The 27,876-nt window shown below is 31.8% G+C and overlaps 4 protein-coding genes across 5 annotated transcripts; 2 read left to right on the forward strand and 2 right to left on the reverse strand.

Annotated features, from left to right (window-relative positions):
• The first annotated feature begins 696 nt into the window (after positions 1 to 696).
• Positions 697 to 3,759, forward strand: LOC25487307 (protein RICE SALT SENSITIVE 3). Of its 2 annotated transcripts, XM_013609201.3 has the most exons (7): positions 697 to 944; positions 1,049 to 1,099; positions 1,375 to 1,497; positions 1,738 to 1,843; positions 2,186 to 2,227; positions 2,358 to 2,414; positions 2,865 to 3,759. In XM_013609201.3, the coding sequence occupies exons 1-7, from the start codon at positions 811 to 813 to the stop codon at positions 3,597 to 3,599; spliced, it is 1,248 nt and encodes a 415-aa protein (XP_013464655.1). In that variant the 5' UTR covers positions 697 to 810; the 3' UTR covers positions 3,600 to 3,759. The 2 variants fall into 2 exon arrangements, with proteins under 2 accessions (XP_013464655.1, XP_024632270.1); XM_024776502.2 differs by lacking the exons at positions 697 to 944; positions 1,049 to 1,099 and having other exon boundaries at positions 1,372 to 1,508.
• Positions 3,760 to 7,651: 3,892 nt separating this feature from the next.
• On the forward strand, positions 7,652 to 10,866 carry LOC25487308 (probable protein phosphatase 2C 39). Its single transcript, XM_013609204.3, has 5 exons — positions 7,652 to 7,822; positions 9,252 to 9,500; positions 9,680 to 9,956; positions 10,144 to 10,298; positions 10,444 to 10,866. Exons 1-5 carry the CDS (start codon positions 7,790 to 7,792, stop codon positions 10,579 to 10,581), a joined length of 852 nt encoding a protein of 283 aa, XP_013464658.2. The 5' UTR covers positions 7,652 to 7,789; the 3' UTR covers positions 10,582 to 10,866.
• A 3,312-nt stretch (positions 10,867 to 14,178) lies between these two features.
• On the reverse strand, positions 14,179 to 17,126 carry LOC25487309 (squamosa promoter-binding-like protein 3). Its single transcript, XM_013609208.3, has 2 exons — positions 16,538 to 17,126; positions 14,179 to 14,596 (listed from the first exon to the last, which is right to left on the reverse strand). Exons 1-2 carry the CDS (start codon positions 16,969 to 16,971, stop codon positions 14,392 to 14,394), a joined length of 639 nt encoding a protein of 212 aa, XP_013464662.2. The 5' UTR covers positions 16,972 to 17,126; the 3' UTR covers positions 14,179 to 14,391.
• A 7,594-nt stretch (positions 17,127 to 24,720) lies between these two features.
• Positions 24,721 to 25,405, reverse strand: LOC25487310 (uncharacterized). Its single transcript, XM_013609209.3, has 2 exons — positions 25,214 to 25,405; positions 24,721 to 25,115 (listed from the first exon to the last, which is right to left on the reverse strand). Exons 1-2 carry the CDS (start codon positions 25,325 to 25,327, stop codon positions 24,879 to 24,881), a joined length of 351 nt encoding a protein of 116 aa, XP_013464663.1. The 5' UTR covers positions 25,328 to 25,405; the 3' UTR covers positions 24,721 to 24,878.
• Between the last annotated feature and the right edge of the window lie 2,471 nt (positions 25,406 to 27,876).

The raw sequence follows: 27,876 nt of genomic DNA on the forward strand, positions 1-27,876 counted from the left end.
AGAGTTGAAAAAAAATCCACTAACTATTAAATACTATTATTAAAAAATTATAAATAAATAATCCACTAACTATTCATTTTTTTTGTGGTGGCCGAGGTTTAAACCCCAAACCTTACATATATTATGCATTGTTCATACCAACCGAGCTAAACTCACGATGACTACTTATGATTCATTTAAGGGTTATGCTAACTACCCCGAGATACTAATTAAGGAAACATAAAAGGAAAATTTACATTAAATTGAATATTTTTTATACTGTAAAAGTTTGACTAACATCTTTCAATTTTTTTTAACATATTTACTTTCTTAATTAATGTCTCACGACAACATTTTCCTTGGTTTAAACATGGATGCTCTTATTCTCGTAAATTTAACTCAGTTGATAGGAGTATTACATATTATATGCAGAAGTCGGGATTCAGATCTCATGCACCTAACTTCTTAATATTTAAAATATGTGAGCTCTAATCGTTAAGCTACTTGATTAAATTTTTTTTGGATGCTCTTAGAGTGAGTATCGTCACCTCTACTAAATAAATAAATAAACAAATAAATTAGCAACTTTGAGAAGGATGAAGAACTGGTCTACTATGTGGTGGTTAAGCATTTTAGAGTAGCTAAGATAGAAAAAGAGAAAAAAAAAGACAAATATAAAAAAGAGCGTAAATAAAAAGAGTTGAGACAAAGATAGATAGATAGATACACATACACACTGTAGAAGAAAGAAAGAAAGAAGAGTGGAAAAAAAAAAGGTATATAGTGTAGTGAGAAAGAAATTAGAGAAAGAGAAATAGCAGAAAGAAAGAGATGGTGGGCTCAGGAGCAACATCAGATAGGAGCAAAGAAGCTGTTGGGATGATGGCCCTTCATGAGGCCCTCAGAACCGTCTGTCTTAACTCAGACTGGACTTACTCTGTCTTCTGGACTATTCGTCCTCGCCCGTATACCTCTCTCTCTCTCTCTCTCTCTACATGTTTCTATATATTTTCTTATCTTTGTGTTTATGTGTCTGTTTTTTCAACCGGGTCTTGTCCATTTCTTGCAGAAGAGTTAGAGGTGGTAATGGCTGCAAGGTTGGTGATGATAACGGCAGCTTGTAAGTGTTTGTGTATTACTCCCTCCTTCTCAAATATAAGCAAAAAAAAAAAAAAAAGTAAAACAAAAACGACCGAATACATCAACTTTAAGTTTGACTCTGTTTCTTATATTTAAGACCGGAGTAGTATCTATGTTTTTGTATTTTTGTGCATAAATGATGTTAATTTGATGTATATGAGTATTTTATGATAATGGGTTGTTGTATTGGTTTTAGTTTATAGTAATTTTTGATGATGATTTAATACTTAACATGCATTTTTTGTTTTTGTTAAGGATGTTGATGTGGGAAGATGGATTTTGCCGAGGAAGAAGTGGTGTTGAAGAAATTGATGGAGAAGATCCTGTGAGAAAAGCTTTCAGCAAAATGTCCATTCAGCTGTATAATTATGGAGAAGGGTGGGTACTGGGTAGGTGTTTGTTTGTTTGTTTGTTTGTTTGTTTTGTTACTATGTTGTGCTTTTATTCTCTCTCCTTCTCTTTCTATCTATCTGATTCTTGTTGTCTCCAATAGCATGTGAAGAGAGTTACTGTTTAAATCTTAACTGTATACACAACAACAAGCACAAACACAACCTCAAACACAAACTCTTGTTCTTTGTACTATGTTATGATTGGGTGTATTTTGTTTTGGAACAGGTTGATGGGGAAAGTTGCATCTGATAAGTGTCACAAGTGGGTCTTTAAAGAACCAACAGAATGTGAACCCAATATCTCTAACTACTGGCAGAGTTCATTTGATGCTGTATGCTTTTTTCAACTCTCTTCTACATCCAATCACACTTCTACTTCTCTCTCATCTTTCACTTGTCTATGTCTAAGTACTTGATAAGAATCACCGCGAGTTTTGCAAAATCACGGTGTTACCGTTCATTTATTGAAGTTTGAAAGTTTAATTTTTATCTAAATTACGACGACTCACTGTGATTCTGATTCTGATTCTGATTCTGACCGACTCAACATATATAGATGGAGACTTTACATTATTATTACATTCCAATCAAGTATTAAATTGTTTTTTTGTTTTGTTTTTCTATTGATTATTATGATGATGATTGATTTCATCCTCTTTTGGTATTAATTGCAGCTTCCTCCTGAATGGACTGACCAGTTTGAATCAGGCATTCAGGTCAGAAAACAGAATCATTATTACAAGCTTTGGTTTTATTTTTTTATTTTTTTGCTATTATTATTGGTCTCACAAGGATTAATTGATTTCTTAAGATTTTTCAACTCATTTTATTTGTTTCCATGAGCAGACCATAGCTGTAATTCAAGCTGGACATGGTCTTCTTCAACTTGGTTCATGCAAGATTGTAAGTACATTTCTATCATATTTTTTCTCCTTCTTTTCACTCATTTGTAGTTTTCTCATATTTCAAAATCCGGCTCCTGTGTACATCTACTCTTAACCCTATCTCGCGCAAGTCTCGTTTACTAGTCCGCCCTTTTAATCTCCTTATATGTAATTTTTAAATGAAAATGGATTTGCTAAAGTTGGGATGTCCCGGCCTTCACGCAGTCAAAGTACCCGTGACGGTTGGATTCAGATTAGACACTTCACAATCTATACAAATTTTAACGAATATCCAAAATCTGAACTTAAAATCCAAACCGTTTAATCTTGATCTGACACTCACTGATGTGTTGACTGCGCTGCAAGGAATCTTGATGCAATTTGTATTGGTTTCACTATTCATTAGGTCAAAGAATCTCATAAAAGATGAAACAATTAATGTTTGATATTTTTTGATTCTATTTTTCAGATTCCTGAAGATCTTCATTTTGTCCTAAGAATGAGACACACATTTGAATCATTAGGTTACCAATCTGGTTTCTACCTCTCACAACTCTTCTCTTCAACAAGGAACACATCCTCATCAACTTCACTTCCTTCAAAACCATCTTCCACCATTCCAATTAGGCCACCTCCACCACTCTTCAACTGGGGTCAGAGACCACTATCTTCTCCTTCCTCAATGCTATCCTCACCCAATTTTCAACAACATGCAGCTAGGCTTGGTTTTCCACAAACCAAAGATGAAACACACATGTTTCTCATGCCTCATGCATCATCACATGAAACTCCAAGAATTGAAGACATGATGGGAGAACATCATGAAAGTGATATTAAATGGCCAAATGGTTTGTCTTTCTTTAATGCTTTAACTGGAAGAGCTGATGATGCTAAACTTTTGTTTAATCCGGATAGCTTAGGAGGAAAACAAGGTGATCATGATCATAATCAACATCATCACACTCTTAATCAAAATCCTAATTCAGATGGTTCGAACCCAAATGAGTTTTTGAGCTTGGATAGTCACCATGAAGGTGGAAGAAAAATGGACAAGTTTAAGAGAAGCTTCACTTTACCTACAAGAGTGGCTTCATCATCTTCATCTACTTCAATGGATCATCATCAACAACAACAAGGTGTGGAGTATAGGAATTCAGAAGGAGGAGGTATGTACTCAGATGTTATGGAGACCTTTATGGAGTAAATGTTTGGAAGAAAAATTAGAATTTGTATCTAGGAAGAAAAGCTAGCTATGTTCCTTTTTCATGTGTTTGTTTTTTTCACTATTGTATCTTTGTGTTTTCTTCTGTATTCCTCTTAATGAGACTTTATTAATGATCATTTGTTTCTTTCTTTTACTTCAATTAGACATAAAGTTTACATGATGTTTTACTTTCTATAGCATTTTTATTGGGTCATCATTGTGTGTGTTTGTTCTTCTATGGTTCAGCCTACAATGCAAGTTTTAACAAGTTATATTTTGCATGTATTAATTTTATAAATCATCAAGATAATACTGGAGTCGTCATTCACATTCGTGATAGTTTAGAGATCAAGTTGACGGTTCATTCACATTAATTCGACATGTTTTTCTTTTTAAGTTTTTTCATAGACTAACATTAGTGAGACTTTATTTGCAGTAGATGGAACTCTGAATCTCTTTCAATGTCTTAACTCTTTGTTGGGAAATTAAACTCTCATGCTATGACACTTTAATAAGTAAAGTCACTATTTTCAATGAATTTTTAGTCATCAAAACTGCAATATAACTCAGTAGGGTAATATGGCATTTCTTAAGTTAAAAAATAATAATCATTTTTTGAAAAGAAATAAATTAATTTATCTGATTTTGATACACTAATAAAACTAAGCAAACTGCCCAACTCAATCCACTAAATCAAGGGTCAAATCCATTTTGTCGCATTGCATCTCTCCTACCAAGTTATTGATTTTATGGAAAAAAAAATGATAATGTAATGGCTATTGATAATAATTTAAAGAGAGAATTGATTATGGTCTCATGTTATTGCTTGTGTGACAAGCAACCTAAGTCTTCTAACCTTATTTTCCTTCGGTGTGATTTTGTAGGTGCTTTATAGTATTGGTTTACAAATGTTCTATAGTTGCAACCAAATTTGAGCTTCATTAATAGATTCTCACTATTTGTAACTAGAATTAGATCAATCTTTTCTTCTTTTACACCAACATTCTTTACATAATTTGGAAGTTTAGGAATCTTATTAGATTTGAAGACACGGTTATTTCCATGCAACAAGTGAGTAACATCATAAGAGGTGGTGTATCTTTCTCACCTAATCATTCTAAAAGTAACATGCATGTATTCACCAATTCGTGGGTTTAAAATTCTCAAGGCTTTTGAGAATTGGTCATGAGAAATGAATGGTCTTCTACACATTAATTAACTACTATAAACTTGGGTATTTTTCCATGTTTAGGAGGTAGATGTATAATTTGGATGAATGCGTCAATTTAGTAAAAGTATATTGAATGATAATTTTTCATAAATGCAAGACACATTTAAAAATCTTCATGCAAGTTGTTAATTAATTGTTTGTTTGATTAATCTTTTTTTATTCCAAGTACATCGAATCAAACAATGATCTTAATCAACTTGCTTTTTTTTATTATAGTAAAGGACAGAGTCCCAAATATACCCACCATGGGTATATATAAACAAAGTAAAAAAAGGTAGAAAGAGGGACAAAATAATAAAGTAGGAAGAGAGAAGACCAAGCATGCAGTAGCAAGGATAAATAGTACTGCAGCCTTCCCTCAGTAAGACCAAGCAATTGTGGGATCAGAGATATCTTGTACCTTTCTTTTGTAAAAGGAAATAATGCCAATGGTACAACCAGAACTTTTTTTGGGGGTCCAAACATAGTACAAGAAGAACTTGGAATTTGGAAACATAATTTTGATGAAAATTCTTCCTAAAGAGATTTGTTATTGTTGTATTTTCGGTGCTTGATTCCAATTCATGACTTCTGGTTAAGTTGGAAGAGATTCTTTATTATCTCATCCAAGATCACTAAAATGGAAAATTGCGATCAACATAAATACATGTGATGAAAATTGCCAAAGTAAAAGTATGCATGCTAAAACACGCAACTGCGAGACTAATATCTTGAGCCGGATAGAACCGTAATGGTTAAAGTTCTTCCTAAAGAGATTTATTATTCCTGCATTTTCAGTGCTTTATTCGAATTCATGACTTCTGGTTAAGTTGAAAGAGATTCTTTATCATCTCATCCATGATTACTAGTTATTTACTGTCCAAGTTTAAAACATATTGCATTTATTAACAACTATTTAAGGTGCATGAATGGTCATATTAACGGTAATGAATGTCAAAATTAAAATTAGGAAGTAACTAAAAAAGGAAAAGTGAGAAGTATGAAAGACAAAACTAAAAATGTGAGGGTGTATTTTTAATTGTCAAGTATACCCATCAAAATTCTTGAAAAAATCCATATTACGTGGTTTGGGATTTTGTGGCATGACGAATGGGCCAAATTCAGCTAATTGTGTCTGAAATTTGTTGTTTAGGCCCCCATTTTACTCACAGGGTCCCCTAAAAATACTAAAAGTGTCCCTTTTTATATGTATGAGAGGATATTTTGTTGATCATCTAGAAAAAATAACTTCCTCTCCTTAACTTTCGGAATGTAATTTTTGCTAGGTTCTTAGAAAACAACTTTTGTTATACTTTTCTTCTTCCACACTCCACCTTCAAAACCTTGCAAAAGTTCAATTTTTTTTTTCTTTTTTCAAAAAATGTGTGCCTCATATGGCTATCCTTTCATTTATAATCTCTATCTACACTAACTTGGTATAAGAAAATGTAATGCATCTTTTGAACCATCCACATTTTCATTTTGCCTTTATTTTTTAAAATGTACTGAAAGGTATTGGAACCTTATCTTTCGATGTATGTGTGTGTTTTTTTATTTTATTTTATGTAATGTTTAGTTGTTTGTGTTTTAATTTTTTGCTTTAATTTTATCTTGTTATTATTTGTAGTTATGGTTGGACCTCTCTTTGATTCGAAATCAAATATTGTTAATATGAGGTACATGTAGTTGATTGTGGGAATTTTTTCTTCATAGATAAGAAATATAGTTTCCATGATGATTTAATTAATTGGGTTCATTGTGAATTAGCAAAAATAAAATTTAATGTGGTTATAGAGAAATCAGATCATGGTTCCGATCAAAGAAAACAATATTTTATATTGGGTTGTGAAAGGGGTGGTGTCTAAGAGGAACCAATAAAAAATTGAAACAAGAAGACACGAGATCGAGGAAACATGGATGTCCATTTAAGCTGCATGGTTACTTTTTGGCATCCAAAGAATCAAATTTATTGTTGCCTAATTATCGTTTTCATTAACTTTGATTTGTGGGTTTTGTTCATGCCCTTGTTTTTTCTTCTCTTTTTAGTATCAATAATACTCTTGGAGGTGCTATAAAGGATTGATGATTTGATTGGATGTCAACGTAGTTGTGATGTCATTGAAGATGCAATATCATTTTCAATTTTGCATTAAAAAAATATCACATCTATAGTCACATAAATGATAATTCACGTTGGTACGCTGTACTTGAAATAAGAATTCAGTAAGGGTATAGAGCTTTGGTATGCACTGATTCGTAGTACTGGTACTACCTAATTAAGTATTGCAAGCTATCTTAATATTGTAAAAAAGTAGAAGAAGTATAGTAGCCCGCTGCAACAAACTAGTGTCCACTTTTCAAAATTTGCGAAAGACGTTCTCTTTCTCAAGTTTCAAAGAGGTTTTCTAGAAAATTTATTTGATACACCACATGTTTTTCTTTTTTCTTTTAGCTCCTACTCAACCTCTTCTTCATCTTTATTCGATTTTCACTCACTTGTCTCGGTTCATCCAGTTCGTTAGTTTCCATGAATCACAGGGAATTTGTAATTTGTGCCAACCAATTCGCAAAAGTATAGTACCAATTCACGATTCGCAACATGCTAAGAGAATTACGTGACTATTCGTACCATTATGAGTGTACCTAGACCATTTTTCAAAGTTATAGTTTTGGTTTTGGAGACTATTTTAACAGAATTCACAGTGATTTTGACCAAATAACCGGAAAACCAAACATGTCTTTAGTAGTAGGTAACGCGTGAAAGTGGTGTAAAAGTAAACATGAAAACGTTATAGTAAGTTGACATAAAAAAGAAAGAAACACGGTAGATATGTCTTTTCAAGCTGGCAAAGATAATCTACGTACCATAAATAATTATTGTCCACCATCATCTTCATCATTCATCATTCATCACTCTCAAGTCAAGTCAACTACCTTTCTTAATTTCCTCCTCAAACCAAACCAAACCACTCATTCACTCATGGCTGCTAGAGATATTCTTCATAAGATGAAGGTATATTTTCATATAGATCCTTCATTTCATTATACTTTTTTGTTAAGTTGAATAAATTCCAATATTAGACCATACACACTTTACTTGATGAAAAAAAAAAATATATGCTGAGATGTTACTTTTATTTTTTTGCTGCCAATTTTCATTATTTTGATTCAATGAGCTTTTTTAATATGCTTAATTAATGAACCCCTTTAATTTTCATTTGGTTTGCTTAATTCAGTTTGACTTGTATTTGACTAAAGATAGAACCTTTCAAATAGCCCTGATCTGTAGGGAAATATATCAATTAAATTGTGTTTGTGTATCTTTGTTTCTGGGTCAGGAAATTATACTATGCTTAATTATATTCAAAGTGAAGGCTTATCCTAGAACTGACCAGCTGTCACTTTCTTTACCACGGCTTACGGTTTACTCCCTCTAGTCACATCTATTGTATCCGGTCTATATATAGGCCAAATACATTAGTTATTCAATGAAATCTAAAAAGTTGGTTTTTACTTATAAATGTGACTAAAGGGAGTACTATAGTACATGTTTGGTATCATGGTGAGTTTATCGAAATCACGGTGAGACATATATAGTGATTTTGCTGTCAAACTCACCATGATACCAAACATGAACTTATTATTATGTTTTTGTGGTTTACCGTCTCTTGTTAACTTGTATCATCACCAATTTGGATGGTAGACTTCTGTGGTATGACAAAATTACAAAACAATGATGGTTAACTTGTTAATTTGTCTCATTCTTTCATGACCTAGGGTGTGTATAGTCAAACTATACACCATCAAGAATTTTGCTAAATTGTAAAAGATAATAGTGCTCACCTACTCTCTTCTAGGAAAGATGGACTATTGGAAAAGCTATTTGCTAAAGTTATTGTTAATTTGGTGATGAGGGTGAGAAAGTGTTTGTGGCCACTGACCAACAATATCAGAATTAATTGATTCAATGCACCTCTTTCTTCATAGAGATGAGGCTGTGGGAAGGTCAATCACTGGTTTGAAACGCACTTTCTTGACTATGTGAACCATTGCGAAAGAGTAACGACAATGTCAAATTTATAATGATAGGTTATACCTCCATATGTTGTTTGGATGCATAAGATTTCCTATTGTAGATACCGGAAACAGTTAGTGATATAAGAAATACCAATTTGATGGAATGTTTTTCTTTATTTCAACTTCATTGAAGAATTCACTATTAGAAGTTACCAGTCATGCAAAGATTGAGTTAATTCAATTTGGTTATATAAAGTGCATATTTCTGTGGAGAATATGGTTATCATTATGACCTCCATTAGCTAATAAAAGTATGCAAATCTTTCTGTCAAGACATTTGTCTATACTTTCTGTCAATTTTCCCTTGCTTAGTATTCTAATCATTTTTGTGACAGTAATTTGATACATTAGTATGTTGGTTGCAGGAAAAAGTTGGATTTGGTTTATCAGACCCTGATTCAGGGAAAGGAAAGAGCAAGATGTCGAAACACATAACTCACGGATTTCACTTGGTAAAGGGAAGATCATATCATGAAATGGAGGATTATCTTGTTGCTAGATTTAAGCAAATTGATAACCATGAATTAGGCTTGTTTGCAATATTTGATGGCCATGCTGGTCACAATGTACCTAACTACTTGCAGTCTCATTTGTTTGATAATATCTTAAAAGAGGTAACTTCCCTTTTCTGGTTACTTCTTAACTTGTTTTCTGCTTTCTATGATTCATGAACTGTACTCGAGTTTTCAGACAGATCTGCTTGCAGATCCTAAAAAAATCAACTTGAACAATTCATAATGTTAGTTCAAGTCACATGAATATGATGTCCAATCATCCATTTTTTCCCATGTAGCCTGACTTCTGGACAGAACCTGTAAATGCTGTCAAGGAAGCGTATAGTATAACCGATTCTAGTATTTTAGAGAAGTCAGGTGAATTGGGAAGAGGGGGTTCCACAGCAGTTACCGCAATATTGATTGATGGTCAGAAGTTAGTGGTAGCCAATATCGGGGATTCTCGGGCTGTCTTATCAAAGAAAGGTGTGGCCAAACAACTGTCAGTGGATCATGAACCAACCACAGAACACGAGGATATAAAAAATAGAGGTGGTTTTGTATCAAGATTTCCAGGTATGATACACATTATAATGGTTATAATTTTTCTTGATCTTATTAGAATCTGGCACATTTTTCGCTCAGAGAGCTTATGATTTTCAATGCATTTCTGATATAGATGAATTGCTTAGTAAAAAAGTTCGATAGAACATTATAGACTTTAATCCAGTACTGACGATACATCTTTTTTGTATCTACTCAGGGGACGTTCCACGAGTTGATGGACGGTTGGCAGTGTCGAGGGCATTTGGTGACAAAAGCTTGAAGAAACACTTGAGTTCAGAGCCATATGTGACAGTAGAGAAGATAAGTGAAGATGCAGAATTTGTTATATTAGCCAGTGATGGATTGTGGAAGGTCAGTTTTTGATAAATGAAGCATAATGCAAATACCTTATGGATATATATATTTTTAATACTAAGGAAATAAGGATTAGTGTTGGACCATGTATGCATGCATATTTAACTAGGGTTTAAATCTGTTAATACATATATCATTCCAGGTAATGTCAAATCAAGAAGCAGTTGATTGTATCAAAGATATAAAGGATGCTCGGTCGTCAGCAAAGCGCCTCACTGAAGAAGCAGTTAACAGGAAAAGCAGCGACGATATCTCTGTCATTGTTGTGAAACTTCAGTGATCACAATTCACAAGACTCATTACTTTGATCAATAAACATCCAAGTGTAACATATACCTTATGTAATAATTTATTAAGCTTAATAGCCATAAGATGGTATTATTTTGCTGAGTCCTTCATACAAACCAAGTGAAGAAATGCTTTATTTGAAGACAATGTGAGAAAAGGTGTAAACTACATTTTAACTTTGTGTGTATATTAGGAACTTTGGTCAAAATATCAATGATCTTTGGAAGACCATTTGCAGATACTTTGCTATAAAAGTTTGGTCCATATGAGTGATCTATATGGAGAACTATACCAAAGTTTCTTGTTATCAAGAAAAAATTCCAAAACAAGCTAGGAGGTGTCCTTAATAACATCTTGAAAATTGAAAGGAAGGTGATAATTTTGTAGCAAGATAAGCATATCAACAATAAACATGCTTACACAGAGAAGAGTAGGTTTAATCTACTCTTGTGCAATAGATATTAGATCCAAATGCCCAGCACAGATGCAGAATGCTTAAATGCATTTTTTATCCTTATATGCATTTTTTATCCTTATATTTAAAAAAAAAGAATGAAGTTTTGGTCTCCTATTCTAAAAATCGGATTTTTGTCCCCCAGTTTAACTTTTATAAATTTAGGTCCCTCATTTTATTTTTAGGTCACTTTTTTTATGATGTTGCTTATTCATTTACGATGTGATAACGTTTATTAAGTTATACTGAATATCCCAGTCAACAAAAATATGTCTAATAAATATTGAGGCATCATAAATGAATATGAAACATCGTACAAAAATTACCCGAAAATGAGTGAGGGAGCGAAATTTCAAAAAAAGTTAAATCGTCAGACTAACAATATGGTTTTTAAAATAGGAAAACCAAACTTCAATTTTTTTTGAAAAGAAAGGGATTAAAAGTGAATTTAAGCCTTTATTTAATTAGTTATTCAGTGAAAGAATATTTCTTTTCCTTAAACTTTTTAATTAATTAATAATAATCAATTTCATCTTTCTACAAAAAAAAAAAAAATCAATTTTATCCGATCAACATTAAGAATAATAGATATTTACAATTTCATCTTTTTAATTAAACTTTTTTCCTTAAGTTTCTTTTAAAGTTTTTCCTTAAGTTTCTTTTAAAGTTTTGAAAACTAAAATGTGTATATCTAAAATTTCATATTTATATTTATATTTTAAAAAACAATAAAATAGTAATCATTTACAAATTCCTTAAAAAAAGTAATCATTTACAAATTAAATATTTTATAATTTATGTTTTATTTGCTTATATAAATTAAAAAGTAGTTGTGTCATGTATGATGCAAAATAATCAGTAGAAAAACTCAATTACAATAGATTCTTCCATTTTATTTTATATGTTAATTTTTATTATTTTTAATTATGCTAGTTGTGTATTATTTTAATTTTAAGTTTGCAATTTTGGATTTTACTAGTGTTTCGGGGCGTAATGGTGGGGCCTTAAAAGAGTCAAGCCCAACAAGTCAACAAAATCAAGTAGACTATCCAATAGGTGGGAACAACTTTGTGCACCCCCATATTTGCCACTAATATAGGCTTAATAGCAGTTTTAGCCCCTAAGAAAAAAACTACAAAATCGCCCCCTAAGTTTTTCATTTGTGGCAGTTTTGGCTCCCAAGGCCAATTTTGACTCGGTCTACGCTGACGTGACGCCCTAAGTGTTGGTCATGGGGGCCAAAACTGCTACTGTTGCAAAACTTAGGGGGCGGTTTTGTAAGTTTTTTTTTTTCAGGGGGCTAAAATCGAAACTCCGTGAAAGTTAGGGGGCGAAAACTGCTATTAAGCCTATATATTTTTCTGACTTTGTCCTAGTACTAGACCGAGAGTATAAAATATATTGCAGAACAAATCACTTGACTATTATATGCAAATGGTTTTCTTTGTTTGTCCAATATGATTCAGATTCCATAATAGTGGTTCTGCTCTTACAATGATTCTTCTCACTTCTTTTCTACCAGTTTATTTCTTAAGCCAACGCCTATTCTCCCTAGCACATTGCCCAAACATCTACAAATTATGTCAAAGAGTCGTATACCTTAACAGGCCATAGAACTTGGCATTTATAAAAGAATAAAATGTTATTATACCTTTGTCACCCAAAATTATGTTAATTCAATATTTGAATCTGTAGAGTTTATAAATTCTTGCTTCTTTAGACTGCCAATAGTAATTGATGCTTGAAATAGGAGATTGAGTAACTCAAGTGGTTTGAGTTAAGTGAAAAGAAGTTTGAGGTCCTGAGTTCAAACTCGAACAAAGAAGTAAATATTAAAAAAATAACTGAGGCCTGAAATCAATCAAGATTTTCAATTACTAAAGATAGGTCACCTAAGAAATTTGATTAAGATTAAAAATTCTCTTAGGAACTTATCTTTGAGGCTTTTATCAAGTAATCATTTTTTTTTTAGGCGAATCATCTTTGTTTTCTTTCTTCTATTTTATTTTTGAAAACTCAGAGTATTTGGTCCAAAGATCAACTAAAGGAGTCCAATCTCACCGTTCACTTGCAGGATCCCATTTAACCTCAGAGCAAAGTTTTGTATAGACTGATTCATTGAAATTGACACTAAAAGAATTGAATTTAAAACCTTGAAAGGAACACACTCCAGTATCCCAGTCTAACCCCACTAGGAATCAAACCAATCTATATCACATAATTTTAGTTTGTTTGGACTTATTTTTGTTTAAAAGATTAAAAAAACTAAGGGATCAAAACCACAAATTAGATAAAATATGAAGATAAAAAGTACAAATAAACAACTAAAATTGTTCTGCTATTGATTTCGTAATATGTCTTTCTTAAAACAAATCAAAATTTCTCTCTTCAATTTTGTGGTTAAATTTGAGAATCGAGAACCATCGTACAATCATCAAATCCAATACAAAATTTTAAGGGTCTATTTGGTGGGATTTATAAAGGGATGACTTTGGAGGTTGAGTCTATATTTTAAAATATATTTATAATATTATAGACAAAATTTAAGAACAACATGATATATTCAAGCAATAAGAGCCTCGTCATGACTATGGACCAGAATTTTAGAGGTGGGCAAAAAAAATAAAAAAATCGAACCGAACAAAATATTGAACCATTATTAATAGTTCTGAAACTGAACCGTAACAGTTCGGTTCAGTTTAAAATAATTCGATTCGATACGAAACAGTTTGGTAACTAAAATTCGATTTCGTTTGTTTTTTTTTAATATATTTTCAACGGTAAAAATAATAACAATTCGATCGGTTCAGAACAGTTTGGTTCACTTTGAAAAAGTTTGATCCTATTTGAAATGCAAACAATTCAATTATTTTAAATTTACCAAACAGCTCAGTTCAACTCAGTTTAGTTTTCATCCCGAACAAAACCACGCCCGATTCCATGCAATCTCATGTGATTGAAGATCATGTATTTAGTGCAAACATGCTAAAAAAAGAGATTGGAGGGATCAATATTGTAGGTGGTAATGACAAAATTAACCCCAAAATTAAATATGGAGAATCCTATTCCCATGTCTACATATTTGTAAAAGAAGTAATGCAATTTATTATGGTCATAGAGTACCAAATAGGACATTTGAGGTATATACACATTATATACAACATTTGAGGATGCTATAATATGATATATGCCACCTTAGATATATTGAAAATTTTTCTTTCCTCATCTGGTTTATTATTTTCCTCATCCTTATATTCTGGTAAAATAGAAAAGGTCTTTATTATTTTCCTTGGCATGTAAGGAACCAATGACAGAAGGGAGTAAGCGTGCTGAAAAAAATATGAATTTTCATCTGAAATTCAGAAAATCATGACCAGAACTACTTGTTATGTTCATATGAATTTGTCTCCAATCACCATCATTGTTTTTTTGGCCAGTACTGCTTCCTTCAGTGCAAGTTCCAGCAGTGCTTTTACGACGCCGTTCATTGTGTCGCGCTAAGCGTCTTCGGCAGCTTCGTTTTGATTCATCAAACTCTGCAAGCTCATGGAACCTGACACAATAATCAAAAGTTTCTAATAAGGTGAATGCATGGAAACATTTCTTTGTTTTGGGTGCCTAATATAGTGAAAAGATCAAAGCAATAATGTGACGAATTTCTTAATATGTGATTTTTGTATATGCATATTCAACATTTAAAGTGTTTAGGTTTACTTTAAAATAGTATTGTGTCGAGTTTCAAAACTAATAATCCTTACTATGAGTGAGAATTTCTTTTCTCTCAAAATGTAAAAATTAAATGTTTTAAAAAACGTATTTTAATTTGTTTAAAGACGTGTTAACAAAATCTATATAAAAAAAAAAGACAAACACTTAACTCATTTAGAGTATCTGAATTCATAACGTTATAGAGATCTCTAAAACTTAGAATTTTAGTTGGTTTATCGTTACAAAATCAACTTGTAAAGTGAAAATTATCACCACTTATAAACATATATTCGGACCTTAATATATCTAATGTGAGAACTCTTCCCACTTATAATCCAACCGGTTCAAACCGATAATAAATGGTCCAACAAATCTTAGATAAACCTTGATATCATGTTAAAATATTGGTTGAACCTAACTCAATTCTTAACTTTGTAATTGTTGACTTAAGTTAAAGTGAAACTCTATGAAACAACCCATAGTGACATCACTAACTTCTCCAACTAATAAAACAGATTTTTGACTATCCTAACCAACTTCATTTGACTTTTCATTGGTGTGAAGGCACACAAAGTTTTCATGATTTTTTTAGGAGGAGTGTTATTTGAACAACCATTTTGTAGGACAACTTGTGGGACAACCAAAATATAGTAAGAAATGTGAGTCTTGGCACAAAAACCAAAGCAATAGAGAGAGAGAAAATGAGAATATGATGTGAGTATGAGAGAGAAAGTTGTCACAAAATGGATGTTCAAATATCATTTATCTTTTTTTAGTATAATATACATGTTTTTATACCATGAAAATGAAGGCCCTGCCCTGACACCCTTCGGACAACCTTTCTTTGTTGATTCAACCAATTACACAAGATAAACTCTATAAGTTGCTTCCCAATATAAAAAATGCCTATTTAAACTCTAAACTATCACTTTTTTTTTTTAATTTAGTCCTTAAACTATATAAGTATAATAAATTGTCTCTAGAGTATATAATATTTATCAAATCAATCCATGCTATTAAAATGTTAAAGACTAAAGTGGTGAATTTTCATGTACTTCAGTAGTTAAATTGACGAGTTTCATAGAATTTAAGGACCACCTAATATAATAAAGTAGTTTATGGACAAAACTGATTTTTTTTTTTATGGTGATTTATTTATTAAAAAAATAAAAACAAAACAAAACACAAGAGTCTACAAAGCACAAAGCACACACGCATGCTAATTTATATAGCTGCAGGGCTGGTCCTGTGCAAGTGCATCAAGGCCTTAAACTTAAAGGGCCTCAAAGTTTGGAAAAAATGGAAAAAAAATAAAATTTATGTCTGCGGACAACATTCGTCACTAAATGTCATTTTTCTGTAGCTAAAAGTCTAAAATTCTACTATTTTATTCTCAATTATACATTTTTCGTTGGTAAATGTCTATTTGCCTATGGGTAAAAGTTTTGTTTGAACCATTGCTTATATATTTAACTAGAACATAGATGTTTGTCACTCTAAGTGGTGTTGAATTTTTTTCATACTTTTTAAATTTAAATTGTCAGGATTATAATGGGGCCTCTGAATTTTTGGAAACGCCCCTGTATAAATGGTGTCCCAATATTCAAAATTCTTGGATCCGTCCGTGGTGACAAGACTCCAATTTAAACTTTAAAACAATGGGAATAATTGAAAAATCAAGTTTACCATCTACACTATACTACTAGTGAAAAGTGCTTACGGAAAAACCTATTCAAACCAACAAAAAAAAGTTCAGATGATAGTGGAGGATGGAGATTGATCACACCTGCTACATTGTTGGCAAAACCTTTGCCTCATCCCTGCAACCACCACAACAGATGCTTTGGAATGAACCTCACAAACCTTATGGCGACGATGATATCTCTTTGAAAAAGTTAAATCAGCTCCACAACTTTCTACTTGACAAATAGGTGAAGAAAATCTTCCACCTCTACTTGGCTCTTTTCTCCCACTCACACAAACACCTTTCTTCTTCTCATCATCTTCAACACCACCTTCCTCCTCTTCTTCAACTTCTATTTCTTCAAATATGATGTCTTTCCAAACCTTCTCAACTGATGTTTGCTTCCCTTCCATTGTACTACTTGCTTCCAATGAGAGTAACATGAAGAGTTTATAGAAAACAAAAAGTAAAGAAAATGTTATGAAGTTCGGATATGTAGTACGGTATGATAGATACGGATACGCGAATACAATCATTTTCTTTTGTTCAATCTATTTTTTACCGTTAATTTGATATTAATTAATTTATAAAAAATAGAAGATAAATGAGCAACAAATTGTATCGTTCATCTTTTATGAATGGTAAAACCAATTCAAGATCTAAAGTTTGAACTATAATTGTTCTTCGTTAATATATAACTATAATGATAACAATTTTAAAAAATAATACTTCGTCCTTTACAAAATATATGTAAAAATGAGTCAAAAAAAGTTTATGTATTTGGACCCAATTTTGTAGTAGCGCAACTTATTCGTGACATATATCATTATATCCAGTTAAATATTTTTAAATTAAAATATATATATATATATATATATATATATATATATATATATATTATTATGATATTGATATTTTTAAGACACATATCTAAGTTTATCATAGAAGTATGGTATCATATTAGCATCCAACATAGATACATGCTATTTTAATGTATCAGAACTTCATAAAAAGTGGATGGCATGTGGACCGAAGGGTCAATTTTTGTTAATTGTGTGCTTTTCCTAATAAGTATAGACAGAGAAGTATTGAAGTTGTGCATGGATAATGATTTTGTCTTCAATTGACATATAAGCAAATTATTATTATTATTATTTTTGGAAAAGCAGTTAAGTTAAGTATGAAGAAATGATATTTTGACAATTATTTTGTGACAATTTTATCTCTCATACTCACATTAATTTTTTACTTTCTCTCTATTACTTTGTTTTCCGTGTCACTATTTACTTTCTTTTGTAAATTAATGGTTGTCACTCAAATGGTTGTTCAAATAACACATCTCTTAAAGTATGCATTATTGGAAAAAAAATTCATGTCCCACATTGAATAGATAAGACTCTTGAGAAGAATTTATAAAGAGGAAACAATCCTCACCTTACAAGCCAGTTTTGTAAGGATGAGTTTGGTCCCAAATTTCAACATGCATCGGTCTTGATTCTTAGTAAATTGGAATTGGGAATATAGATTGGGGTGTTGAAAGTGATAATGCTATCGGATAACTCCAGCCTCTTTGTGGTGTATGCTTAACTAATCATGGATTACATATTGGAAGAGGAGGATTTGTCCATTTGTTGCTCTCTCTCTATTTTTTCTTACGTGACTTATGATCATTTAATCCTAAATGTAGATGAAGGAAGCATGTCACATGCATAGCCAGTTAGTCACATCATACCTTCAAGGCTTCAACCATTGATGATTAGTTAAAAGTGAGAGAAGTTAAGTTTCCAAAAAAGTGCTAAGGAGGGAGTACAAAACTAGAAAACCGGCATCATTAACTTGAATATGCTTAAAACAATAAAATCAATCTGGTCCATATGCCTGTTATGTTTCATGCTCTTTTTCAATATTTGGATACTCCTCTTTCTTCTTGCCCTTCCCTTTTTCTTTGCAGGATTTACTCTATTTTGTATACATAAATCATCACCATTATGTGCTTAAACGTTTGAAAATTTAAACTTCAGTGCTTAGAAATACGAAAATTATGAAAAATATCCCTCTCTTATTAATTCACTCCTTAGTTCTATTGTTGAAAGGGAAATGATAGATACATCGACAATATGTATCAAGAAAATTTCAAAACAGTGTATTTACTAACACCTTTTCTTAATTACATACCATTTTACCTTCTTTGATTTCCGACAAATAACAAATTTAATTGGTTGAGACATTTTCTTGATCAATTCTTGATAAAATCTCTCTAGATAAATAGCATTGCTCTTGTTGAAATGTTTCAATATCTGATTCAAACAAAAGTGCCGTAATTTGTTCCATAGTTTTTGGCCATAACTATTGTAACTGTTTAGTCTCGAGGGAAGTCGGAGGGATCATTTCATTTGCCAAAAACAACCACCACATTTTTACTCACAATCTTAAGAAATTAAGTATATTAGTCAAACTTATATATTGTGCAACATTCACTTTCTCATGCAAACACGAGACTTTCAACTCATGTTTGATACATCAACCACATAAACTATTGATGTTCTTATTGTTGGGTCATGAGGGTAACTCAATGGATTATCACATTAGACCAAGAACAACCATACGAGTGAGTTTAGATATCATATCTTAACCATGAACTTAAGTGTATTGTGGTAGACTTATATAAGTCCTCTCACTTATATGTTGTTCAACATTAAGTTTTTATCCAATGCAGGATTTCTAACTCACACTTGACACAATCTATTCTCCCCCTCAGGTTTTTCATTCACATATACTTGCACTGCCGTTGGCGTCCACCATATCAACGAGACACCTCGTCTGACCACCATTGTCAGGAAGACTATCCACAAAAGGAGCTAGATATTTTAGCGACCAACCACTCTGATACCACTGTTGAATCATGAAAGACTCCTAAAGGATAATCGCGTTAGGTCAAGAACAATTACACAAAAATTTAGACACTACATCTTAACAAATTATTTTAAGGCATTAAATATATATGTCATCTCTCTTTGACTTTATTCAACATTCAATTTTCCATCTAATTTAAAACTTCTAACTTAAACCTTACACAGAACCTTTATTTCTCTACTATCTTTTTTTAATTGCATTACTGCTGATCAATTGTTTTCTGGTTTTGTTCAATGCCCGGTTGGATTCTAGTTTGTTGTATTTTGTGAATCTACCTGCTTCTTTTATGTTTAATTGGTTTCATGCCATTAAATGAACTAACACCTACCTTAATCATCAACTCAACCTTATATTCCCAAAGAAAGCTACTACCACAACAACTAATTACGTGGCGTTGACATGACCAAGCACACTAGCACCATGGTTTCAAGTGATGCCATGATGCCTATGTCACTGACGTTAGACTAAGCAGTTAAGAAAATAAAAAATATAATGTTTTTAATTAAAAACAACAATTTTTTGACGATAAAAAAATTGAACATTCCACTTTTTAATAAAAAAAAAAATATATATATTAATTTTCTTAAGAAATATGATCCATTAGAGTTGTTTTTTTGCGCATATTCATGCAGTTAAGACATTGTTAACTGTCTGAACTTAATCCGTCAATTCATAAATTCATATTTAATATTTAATGTTTAATTCTTAAAATATTGAGCTCTAATCAGATCGAACAGTCGTCGAAACATGACTGTGTTGTTTTGCCGACTGCAACAAAGCGGTCCTTTTCTTAAATAGTGTCACATGAATACTAGTTAGCATTTCCCTTAATTAAATTCTTTTGTTTGCAATATGTATGTTAGCCCTCAACCCACTTGGGTTGAACTGGTGGTATTGGTTAGCGACCTTGCAGTGTGCTCTTTCACAAGATCCAAGGTTCAATTATCTTCAATATTAATTTAGATGAATTAATTTAGCTTCTTAAAAAAAAAATTGAATGTTATCCCTCTCAAACCAAATTCTTTAGTAGGTAACAAGCACATCCTCAAAAGTATCCTTTAAATAATGCAATGTAGTTTGCAATATTATTCGGTATGTGATCTATGTATGTAAGGTGCAATTGTAAGCACGTCATGACTATTAATATATCAAAGCTAAAAATTAAATAAAACAAAACAATTCTCATATGTGTAAATGATGTTTGGCCAAAGATGTAAATGGTGTCCAATATATATAACTTTGTAGTTATTGCCTTATCTTCTCTCCTTTGTGGCCATGAGAATCAGAATGTCACACCCTCCACAACTTCTCATGATGTTTATTATGGAGGTCAAGCATGAAGTTGAAACAAAGCCTAACTGGCCCAATTCAAATACAAGGGTTTTTGAAAAGTGTGCATTTGATGTGGTACCATGTCTAAATGGTCCTGGTCTTTTTAGTTCTTTGATGTATATAACGTAGGGGGATTCTATAGAAAGGACAAAGTAAGAAGGAATCAAGTATTGTTCTTTGCAAAGAAGGGATAGTGCAGAAACAACTGCATATGGTTGGTGATCATAACTATAAGATGCAATATAAGTTTATTTTTTTTCCCTTCTGATTAATCATTGAGGTAACATAGAATTTGTTGTTGCTATGGGGCTGCTGAGCTTTGGTGCTTATGAATAATAACGTTAATGTTAGAAAAACAACTAAAAAACACAAACAAATACATATTTGATTTGATCATAAATTTCGGTCGAACGTGCATTCGTCTCCATCTATAGAGTAGCTGCAATATGTTTATATATATCATTCAAGTTTAATTACATTTTACAACTTGTGTTGAAATACTATGATACAGTCCAATTTACAAAAATACACATGTACCGTCTATCGCAACCCAACATACATATACGAGGCATACCTCCGTAAAAAAAATAAAAATAATTTTTTTTTTTTGACAAAAAAAAAAAATATAAATTGTTTTCATGGCACACTTTTTGTTGCGTATTATATTAGAAATCTCTAAAGTTAGTACTACCTTCATTCTTAAATATAGGACCCTTCTGACTAAATTAAGAGAATTAATAAAGTTGATAGTAGTATTAAATTTGTTTGTAATTACTATTATTTTTTTTTAATTTTATTAGAGTTAGTCGGTTAGTTTATGCTTTCAATATAATATTTAGAAAATTGTTGTTCCCACATCATAGGTTGCTAGGAAACACCACAAAATTATCAATATAAACTCATTGGTAGTTAACTGCCGATGAATTTTAATCGACAGTAGTTAATTGTTGAAGGAATTTGGGGTTAAATTTATCATTTTATGATGTTTCTTAGCATTTTGTGAAGTATAAAATACAATTTTCTAGTATTTATTGTTGGTTGAAGAAAAAGATGTAAAATAAATATGACATATTTGTAAAAATTAATTACGTAGCTACAAATACTAAAGAGATCTTATAAGATAGGATGCAAAAGTTTCTCAAAATGGTCATAACATTAAGGATGGAGTTAGTAATTTTTTTTCGTGTTAACCCTCCGATTCCAAAGAAAAAGGGTTAGAGTACTTTGGAATTTGGTTGTGAGTTAAGTATCTGAACAAAAATTGTTCTACACACAAATCAAACTTGAATTCTCCTAAATGTTTCGTGCTTTAGTGGATTTTATTAACTACTTAAACTCAATTATTTGGTTGAACTTAATAAGTTTTAAATCAACTTGGTACTCCAGAGGTCATTATAGCTCATAGTTTTGGATAGGTAGGTAGAGTTATTACTCTAAACAAATTTTAAATACTTGATGGTAGGAGAGGTAATTCATTTTTTTTGTCAAGAAAAATAACTAAAACTAGGACGTAATTCATTTATCTACCAGAAAACTAAAAAAATGAATTTTTCAAAAAGAAAATTCCAGAAAAGTGAAAATTATAAATTTTCTAAACATATTTGGTTTTGGAAAAAGAAAAAAAAGTTTTTCAGCAAACTCAAATTTTGAGCTTTCTTGAGTAATTTTCATTTCTAAAAACTCAAATTTGAGTTTGCAAGTAAAAATGTGTTATGTAAAACTTAGATGTTGAGTTTATTTAGAAAAAAAAATAATATAGGAAAAATTTAAAATTTGGAATTTTAAAAATTAATTAATCAACAAAAATAGTTACCGCAATTGATATTTAGGGATTATAAATATGTTTCTTTAGAAAAATATGGATCAGAAATAGGGTGTACAAAGGACGAGTAAAGCGAATTTTATGTGATCAGAATCCAACCCTAATATTATGGTGGACTATTTTTAGATTTGAATCCTACCTAAAATCTGATCGAACCTGGGTCAAATAAGGACAAGACTCTATCAAGATTAGACTGAGTTGATTCCGAAATAAGTGACCAATACATAATATTCTTTAAAAAAAAAAAAATAGAATTAATCATCAATATTAACTCCAATAGTTATGTAATGTTCTAGTAGCTATAATTTCATCCTAAAAAATCACACATAATCATAATTCTAGGAATCACAAGTAATCATAATGTTCCAATAGTAGGGGTGGGAATGAGCCGGGCTGAGCTAGGCTTTGCTTAAATAGGTCTGGACTAGTTTAAAAAAACTAAGGCCTAAGCCTTGGGATTTGAAAAATGCTCTTCCCAACAAAAAAAACTCCCTCGTAACAGGATGGACGAAAGTACCTCCGCGTGACTTAACTCATGCTTCTTTGGTCGATGGCGTGACTTAACTCACGCTGCTTTGGCCGGTGGTCTGAGCATATAAAACACATTTTTTGGACGATGACTACTTATTCAAACTTGATTTTACACGTTTTTTTATTTGCATTTAGTGTACTTATAACCTATGTAACCATCCCCCCTATAAATATCCTTCCAAACTTCACCATTTCTCACACAACATCTCACACCCTCTCCTCCTCTTCCTTCTACAACAATGTTTTTCCATCGTTGGTCTTTCATAGAAAGAGGCCTCTTCAATTGATGTTAATACATCAAATTATAATTGTTTTCGTTGAAACTTTAATACATTTCGTCTTAGATCAGTAGCTTGTTGTTCCTTCTGACACTTCTTTGTACTTTTAAACAAGTAGTATTGAGCTCTAGTTCGGCTTGGATCTACTGTAAGTGGTTAGTTCCATGTAAAAAATGAATGAATTTAATATTATATATAAGATATGACTCTTGTTCTCAATGCCTTCAGATTTTGGGTGGAGATGTGATGCTAATTCACCTGGTGTCCTTGAATCTTTAGTCAATCGTAACTCCTGACACTTTCAAACTCCCCTAAAGTGATATCAACCAGTGGTTAGGCTTAATGAGCAACATGGAGTGGATACTGTTGTTGGATCAAATATATGATGTGAGAGATCACAGTAAAGGGATATATTGTTGAAATTTTTGTGTGAGTAAATTGCACATCGACTATGAATGCATTTAATGTTGGATAAATAAAAAATATCCCTATTATTCTTGATATTAAAAGATATTCATCGGAGACGTGGTATCCAATATACCAGCCGTCATGGATCATTAATCAAAGAGTGGTATAAGAACATTGGTTCGACTTGATCGAGGAGAGGGAGCTGATCCTTGTGTTGGATGAAGTATAAGATGTGAAAGATATTCACTTAAGAGTTAGTTTGTTAAAATTCAAGTGTGAATAATTAGTCTCACATCAATTATGAATGAATTGTTTTAAAAATTTGAACGGAGATATGTCATCCAATCTCTTGGTGGTCCTAAAATTATTAGTTTGTTGCTCTAGACGTTCATTCAAACTCCCCCAACGAATAGTATCATCACTTTGATTTTGACACTAATGACACTAAGATAGATGAGTGAATCTTGATATTGGATCAAGTATAAGATTTTATACATTTATACTTGATGGAAAGATTGTTATAATAAAAATAATTAAGAGTGAATAATAGGGTGATGTAACTTGTTAAAGAAATTTTTTTCTTTTTTAAGGAATTAAAAATAGTAAAATTATTTTGAAATTTGTGTGATTAACCTTTAAAAGTGTAAACATTACTTTTTTCATAACCTTTAAAAGTGTCCCACGGACATTGTTAATATGACCCTACATAATATAGGTGATCAAACATTCTTAATGAATCACGATTTTGGGTGGAGTCGTGGAGATGTGTACAATCTCCCTTTGTAGATTGATTAATTATTCGTTGTTGCTCTCAATACTTCGCCCAAAATATCAATCATAGCAGAACATGTTGATTCTTATGATCAATATTGATCATACATAGGTTTTGATGATTAGTATGTTAATTTTGTTTAAATACTTTGAGCTAGTTCAATCCAGAAATTGGAAGTTGGAGAGGATCCAAACATTGTTTTAGTGTTAAATTTTCTTCTACCACGTAATTTCTCAAGATAATTCAATTGGCTCTCTATCTCCAAACAAACAAAGACAAGAAAAAGCATATCCAACAATTATAGATAAAATTCAAAACAAAACAAAAAAAAAAAGCATAGGAGATATGGGATGGGATTACCCTCTTATTAATTCCTATATGTATTAATTATAACTGAATCTTATCACAGCCATCTCCAAGTTGCCCTGATAAATCTTCACTACTTCTATACTCCACAGTGTCCACAACATTCATATCAGCCTCAGCTGTGGTTGTCTCAGTCACCAATTGTACAGTTTTCTTTGTTGCATCCCATGCAGTTTCCACATTTTCCTTACCAACTTCTTCAAGTACCTCTCTTGCATTCTCTGACCCTTGATTTATTGCTCCTAATGGATCACCACCCTGAATTAAAAAAAATACACAATATTTATGAGCATATTTTCAAAATTTAAAAAAAATTAAAGATAAATATTTGTGAAAGAAAAAAAATTGAGGTATACTTGAGTATGAATGTGAGATTGTTTTGCGATTGAGAAGTTGATAACTTTAGCAGCATTAGGAGTGGTTTTGACCAATTCTTTACACTGCGCAAGAAAGGTAAACGTTTTTGCCATTTTTCAGTGTGATGATATGTGACAATACAATTACTAATATCTTATATGTCTTGATGCCTAAGTATGTGAATGAATTAATCTAGCTCTTATATATATATATAGTATGAGTAAGAAAATATCTAAATGAAGGGGATAAAAAAGTGGAAATAGATTGTGTTGTATGACACGTGGTGGAAGGTAAGACATGAGTCATGAATATTGGATTTTGTAACACAACACGTTCGTACGTTGTCACTATGGCAGGCAGAGCCTATTGGTTGCGTGACACTTGTTAGGCCCTGCATAGGTGTGGATGAATTAAAATGAGACAAAAACTATGAAACATAAAGGATTTGTACCATGAATCTTCTACTACAACTATAGAATCTTTTTGATTTGTGCATGCATGGAAAACGGTGTTAGATTGGCCACTCACCAAGTAATCTGATTCGGTGTAGAATGGTTCTCATTGCTTGGATCAACATCAATAATATCTTCCAATTAAAATTATTATCTCCGTTACTAATTACAAAACTTTTTAAGAATTTTATTTTTGATTTAATAAAGAATAGTGTCTTTTTCGGAGTTCAATTAAAATTTCAAAGAATATCATGTCCTTATTTCAGGGCTATGAGTCATTAGATGTGTACATCTTAATTTTACGGTTCAAGTCCCTCCAGTGGTGAATTTTGATTTATTTTTTTGGTACCAAACAGTTATGAAATATATATTAAAATGATTCAACAAATAGCAGTAGAACTCAAGTGCTATGTATTGCTGCAAACATACCTGGCTGGTGCAGGTTCAAGTCCCATGTTGGACGTTTTTTTTTGGATAAAAAGATTAAAAATATCAGAATATATAAAAAAGACACCTAAAAAGGGGCGAACATGCGACCTTCATTATATAGAGGCACCCCCTTACCACTGCAACCACTAAAAATTTATTGAAAGTATGGACATAATACTATAAATATAGTAAGTTCAGGGGTTGCCATGACACCTTCCTGCCCTTGAGAAGATCCACCCCTGAGTCTCTCTGCGCCTTTTTTTTTTGAATAAAAAGTCATTAATTTAATAAAAAATACAAAAAAAATGATGGTGCCAATTTGACAGTTTAAGAGCGCATCAATCCATTGCACCACCAATGTAACATATGAAATGATTTGCATAATATGATATTTATAGAAAACTTTGGGGATATAGTGGCTTCTATGAGTCTCCAAGGAGATCCGCCACTGAGACTGAGTATGGGTTGAACCCGGGAGCGTGCCCAAGCTAACTGGGTGGTAAATCCGCCCCTGATCATGTTACATACTCTTGGCCAGCAGTAGTATGCGACAAGGAAGGCAGTATATATATTAATTGCTTACAAACCTAGAATACACGCTATGATTATTAGCATATCCATTTAGAAAATATTATGTATAAATATTTCTTTTTTTTAATTCATGTATTTAGACTATAATATAGTTTACGTAAATCAAATCAGTCATTTAATGAATCTGAAAAATGAATAATTATTTATAAATTTAACTAGAGAAGTAAATGAGATGATCACAGATTTCTTTCATAACATTTTAGAAATTTTGATGTGATTTGCATAAACACAACACAAATTTCTTTTTAATGGTAATTTATGGAAGAAAAAAAACTGTACTTACTCTTATGCTTAGAGAGTAGAATGATGATATATATTTTTTATTTCAAATAAGAGAATAGACTGATGATGTAAGTAAGAAATTGGATGAAAATGACACTATACATATGCAAATTTTGTGTTTTTCTGACGTATATATGCAACATCTCTTTATAGAACAACAAGGCACACTAATTCATAAGTTCTTTAAAAAAAAAACAAGGCACGCTAATTCATAAGTGAAAAGTAACGTTTCGCTACCAATCATCACATATGCAATTAGAGTCTTTAATCCAAGAGTTGTGTTTATTCTTTTACAACATCTAATAGTAATTTGCTCAACAAAAAAAAAATATATATAATAGTAATGAAATAATACATTTTAATCAAATTCTGAAGAGATACAACAATCTTTTTTTTTTTTTGGAAGAAAATGAAAAGATACAACGTTGAAATCCAAAGAAACGGTAGTTATTTTTGCAATTGAAAGTGGTTGCTGAATAGACACTTTATACCCTTGAGGGTACCCAACATTGCTGGCTAGCTCATGGTGGGCTAAGGCGCCTAGCGCCATAGGGTAGTATGAGCAATTTGAAGGTTGTGAGTATTCTATTGACAAATCACTTTAAGCCTTTATTGGATCAGTGTCAGAAGACAAATGCAGAAGTTGAATATTTGTCCAAGGTTCCTTATGTCAGTGTTGTTGGCTGTTTAATGCATGTCATGGTCTGCCCTAGACTAGATTTGGTATGCGGTCAAGTGAATTTTCAGGTACTTGAAGGGAACAACGGATCATGGTATAATGTTTAGTTGTGGATAGGGTGATCCTTCAATTGTATGATATGTTGATTCAAACTATGTTGGTGATATGGATGATAGAAAGTCTACAACAGATATGTTTTTACTTTAGCAGGTGGACCTATTTGTTGAAA

This window comes from Medicago truncatula, chromosome 2 (assembly GCF_003473485.1).
Source record: "Medicago truncatula cultivar Jemalong A17 chromosome 2, MtrunA17r5.0-ANR, whole genome shotgun sequence".
NCBI classification, from domain to species: Eukaryota; Viridiplantae; Streptophyta; class Magnoliopsida; order Fabales; family Fabaceae; genus Medicago; species Medicago truncatula.

Bases quoted from the DNA above. Each gene is read 5' to 3' on its own strand.
- LOC25487307 (XM_013609201.3), top strand. From the start codon at position 811: ATGGTGGGCTCAGGAGCAACATCAGATAGGAGCAAAGAAGCTGTTGGG. The intron at 945-1,048 runs GTATACCTCTCT...CATTTCTTGCAG, and splicing joins TGGACTATTCGTCCTCGCCC to AAGAGTTAGAGGTGGTAATG. The intron at 2,415-2,864 runs GTAAGTACATTT...TCTATTTTTCAG, and splicing joins AACTTGGTTCATGCAAGATT to ATTCCTGAAGATCTTCATTT.
- LOC25487308 (XM_013609204.3), top strand. From the start codon at position 7,790: ATGGCTGCTAGAGATATTCTTCATAAGATGAAG. The intron at 9,957-10,143 runs GTATGATACACA...GTATCTACTCAG, and splicing joins TTTTGTATCAAGATTTCCAG to GGGACGTTCCACGAGTTGAT. The intron at 10,299-10,443 runs GTCAGTTTTTGA...ATATCATTCCAG, and splicing joins CCAGTGATGGATTGTGGAAG to GTAATGTCAAATCAAGAAGC.
- LOC25487309 (XM_013609208.3), bottom strand. From the start codon at position 16,971: ATGATTGTATTCGCGTATCCGTATCTATCATACCGTACTACATATCCG. The intron at 14,597-16,537 runs GTGTGATCAATC...TTATTGTGTCAG, and splicing joins TTTTGCCAACAATGTAGCAG to GTTCCATGAGCTTGCAGAGT.
- LOC25487310 (XM_013609209.3), bottom strand. From the start codon at position 25,327: ATGGCAAAAACGTTTACCTTTCTTGCGCAGTGTAAAGAATTGGTCAAA. The intron at 25,116-25,213 runs GTATACCTCAAT...TTTTTAATTCAG, and splicing joins AATCTCACATTCATACTCAA to GGTGGTGATCCATTAGGAGC.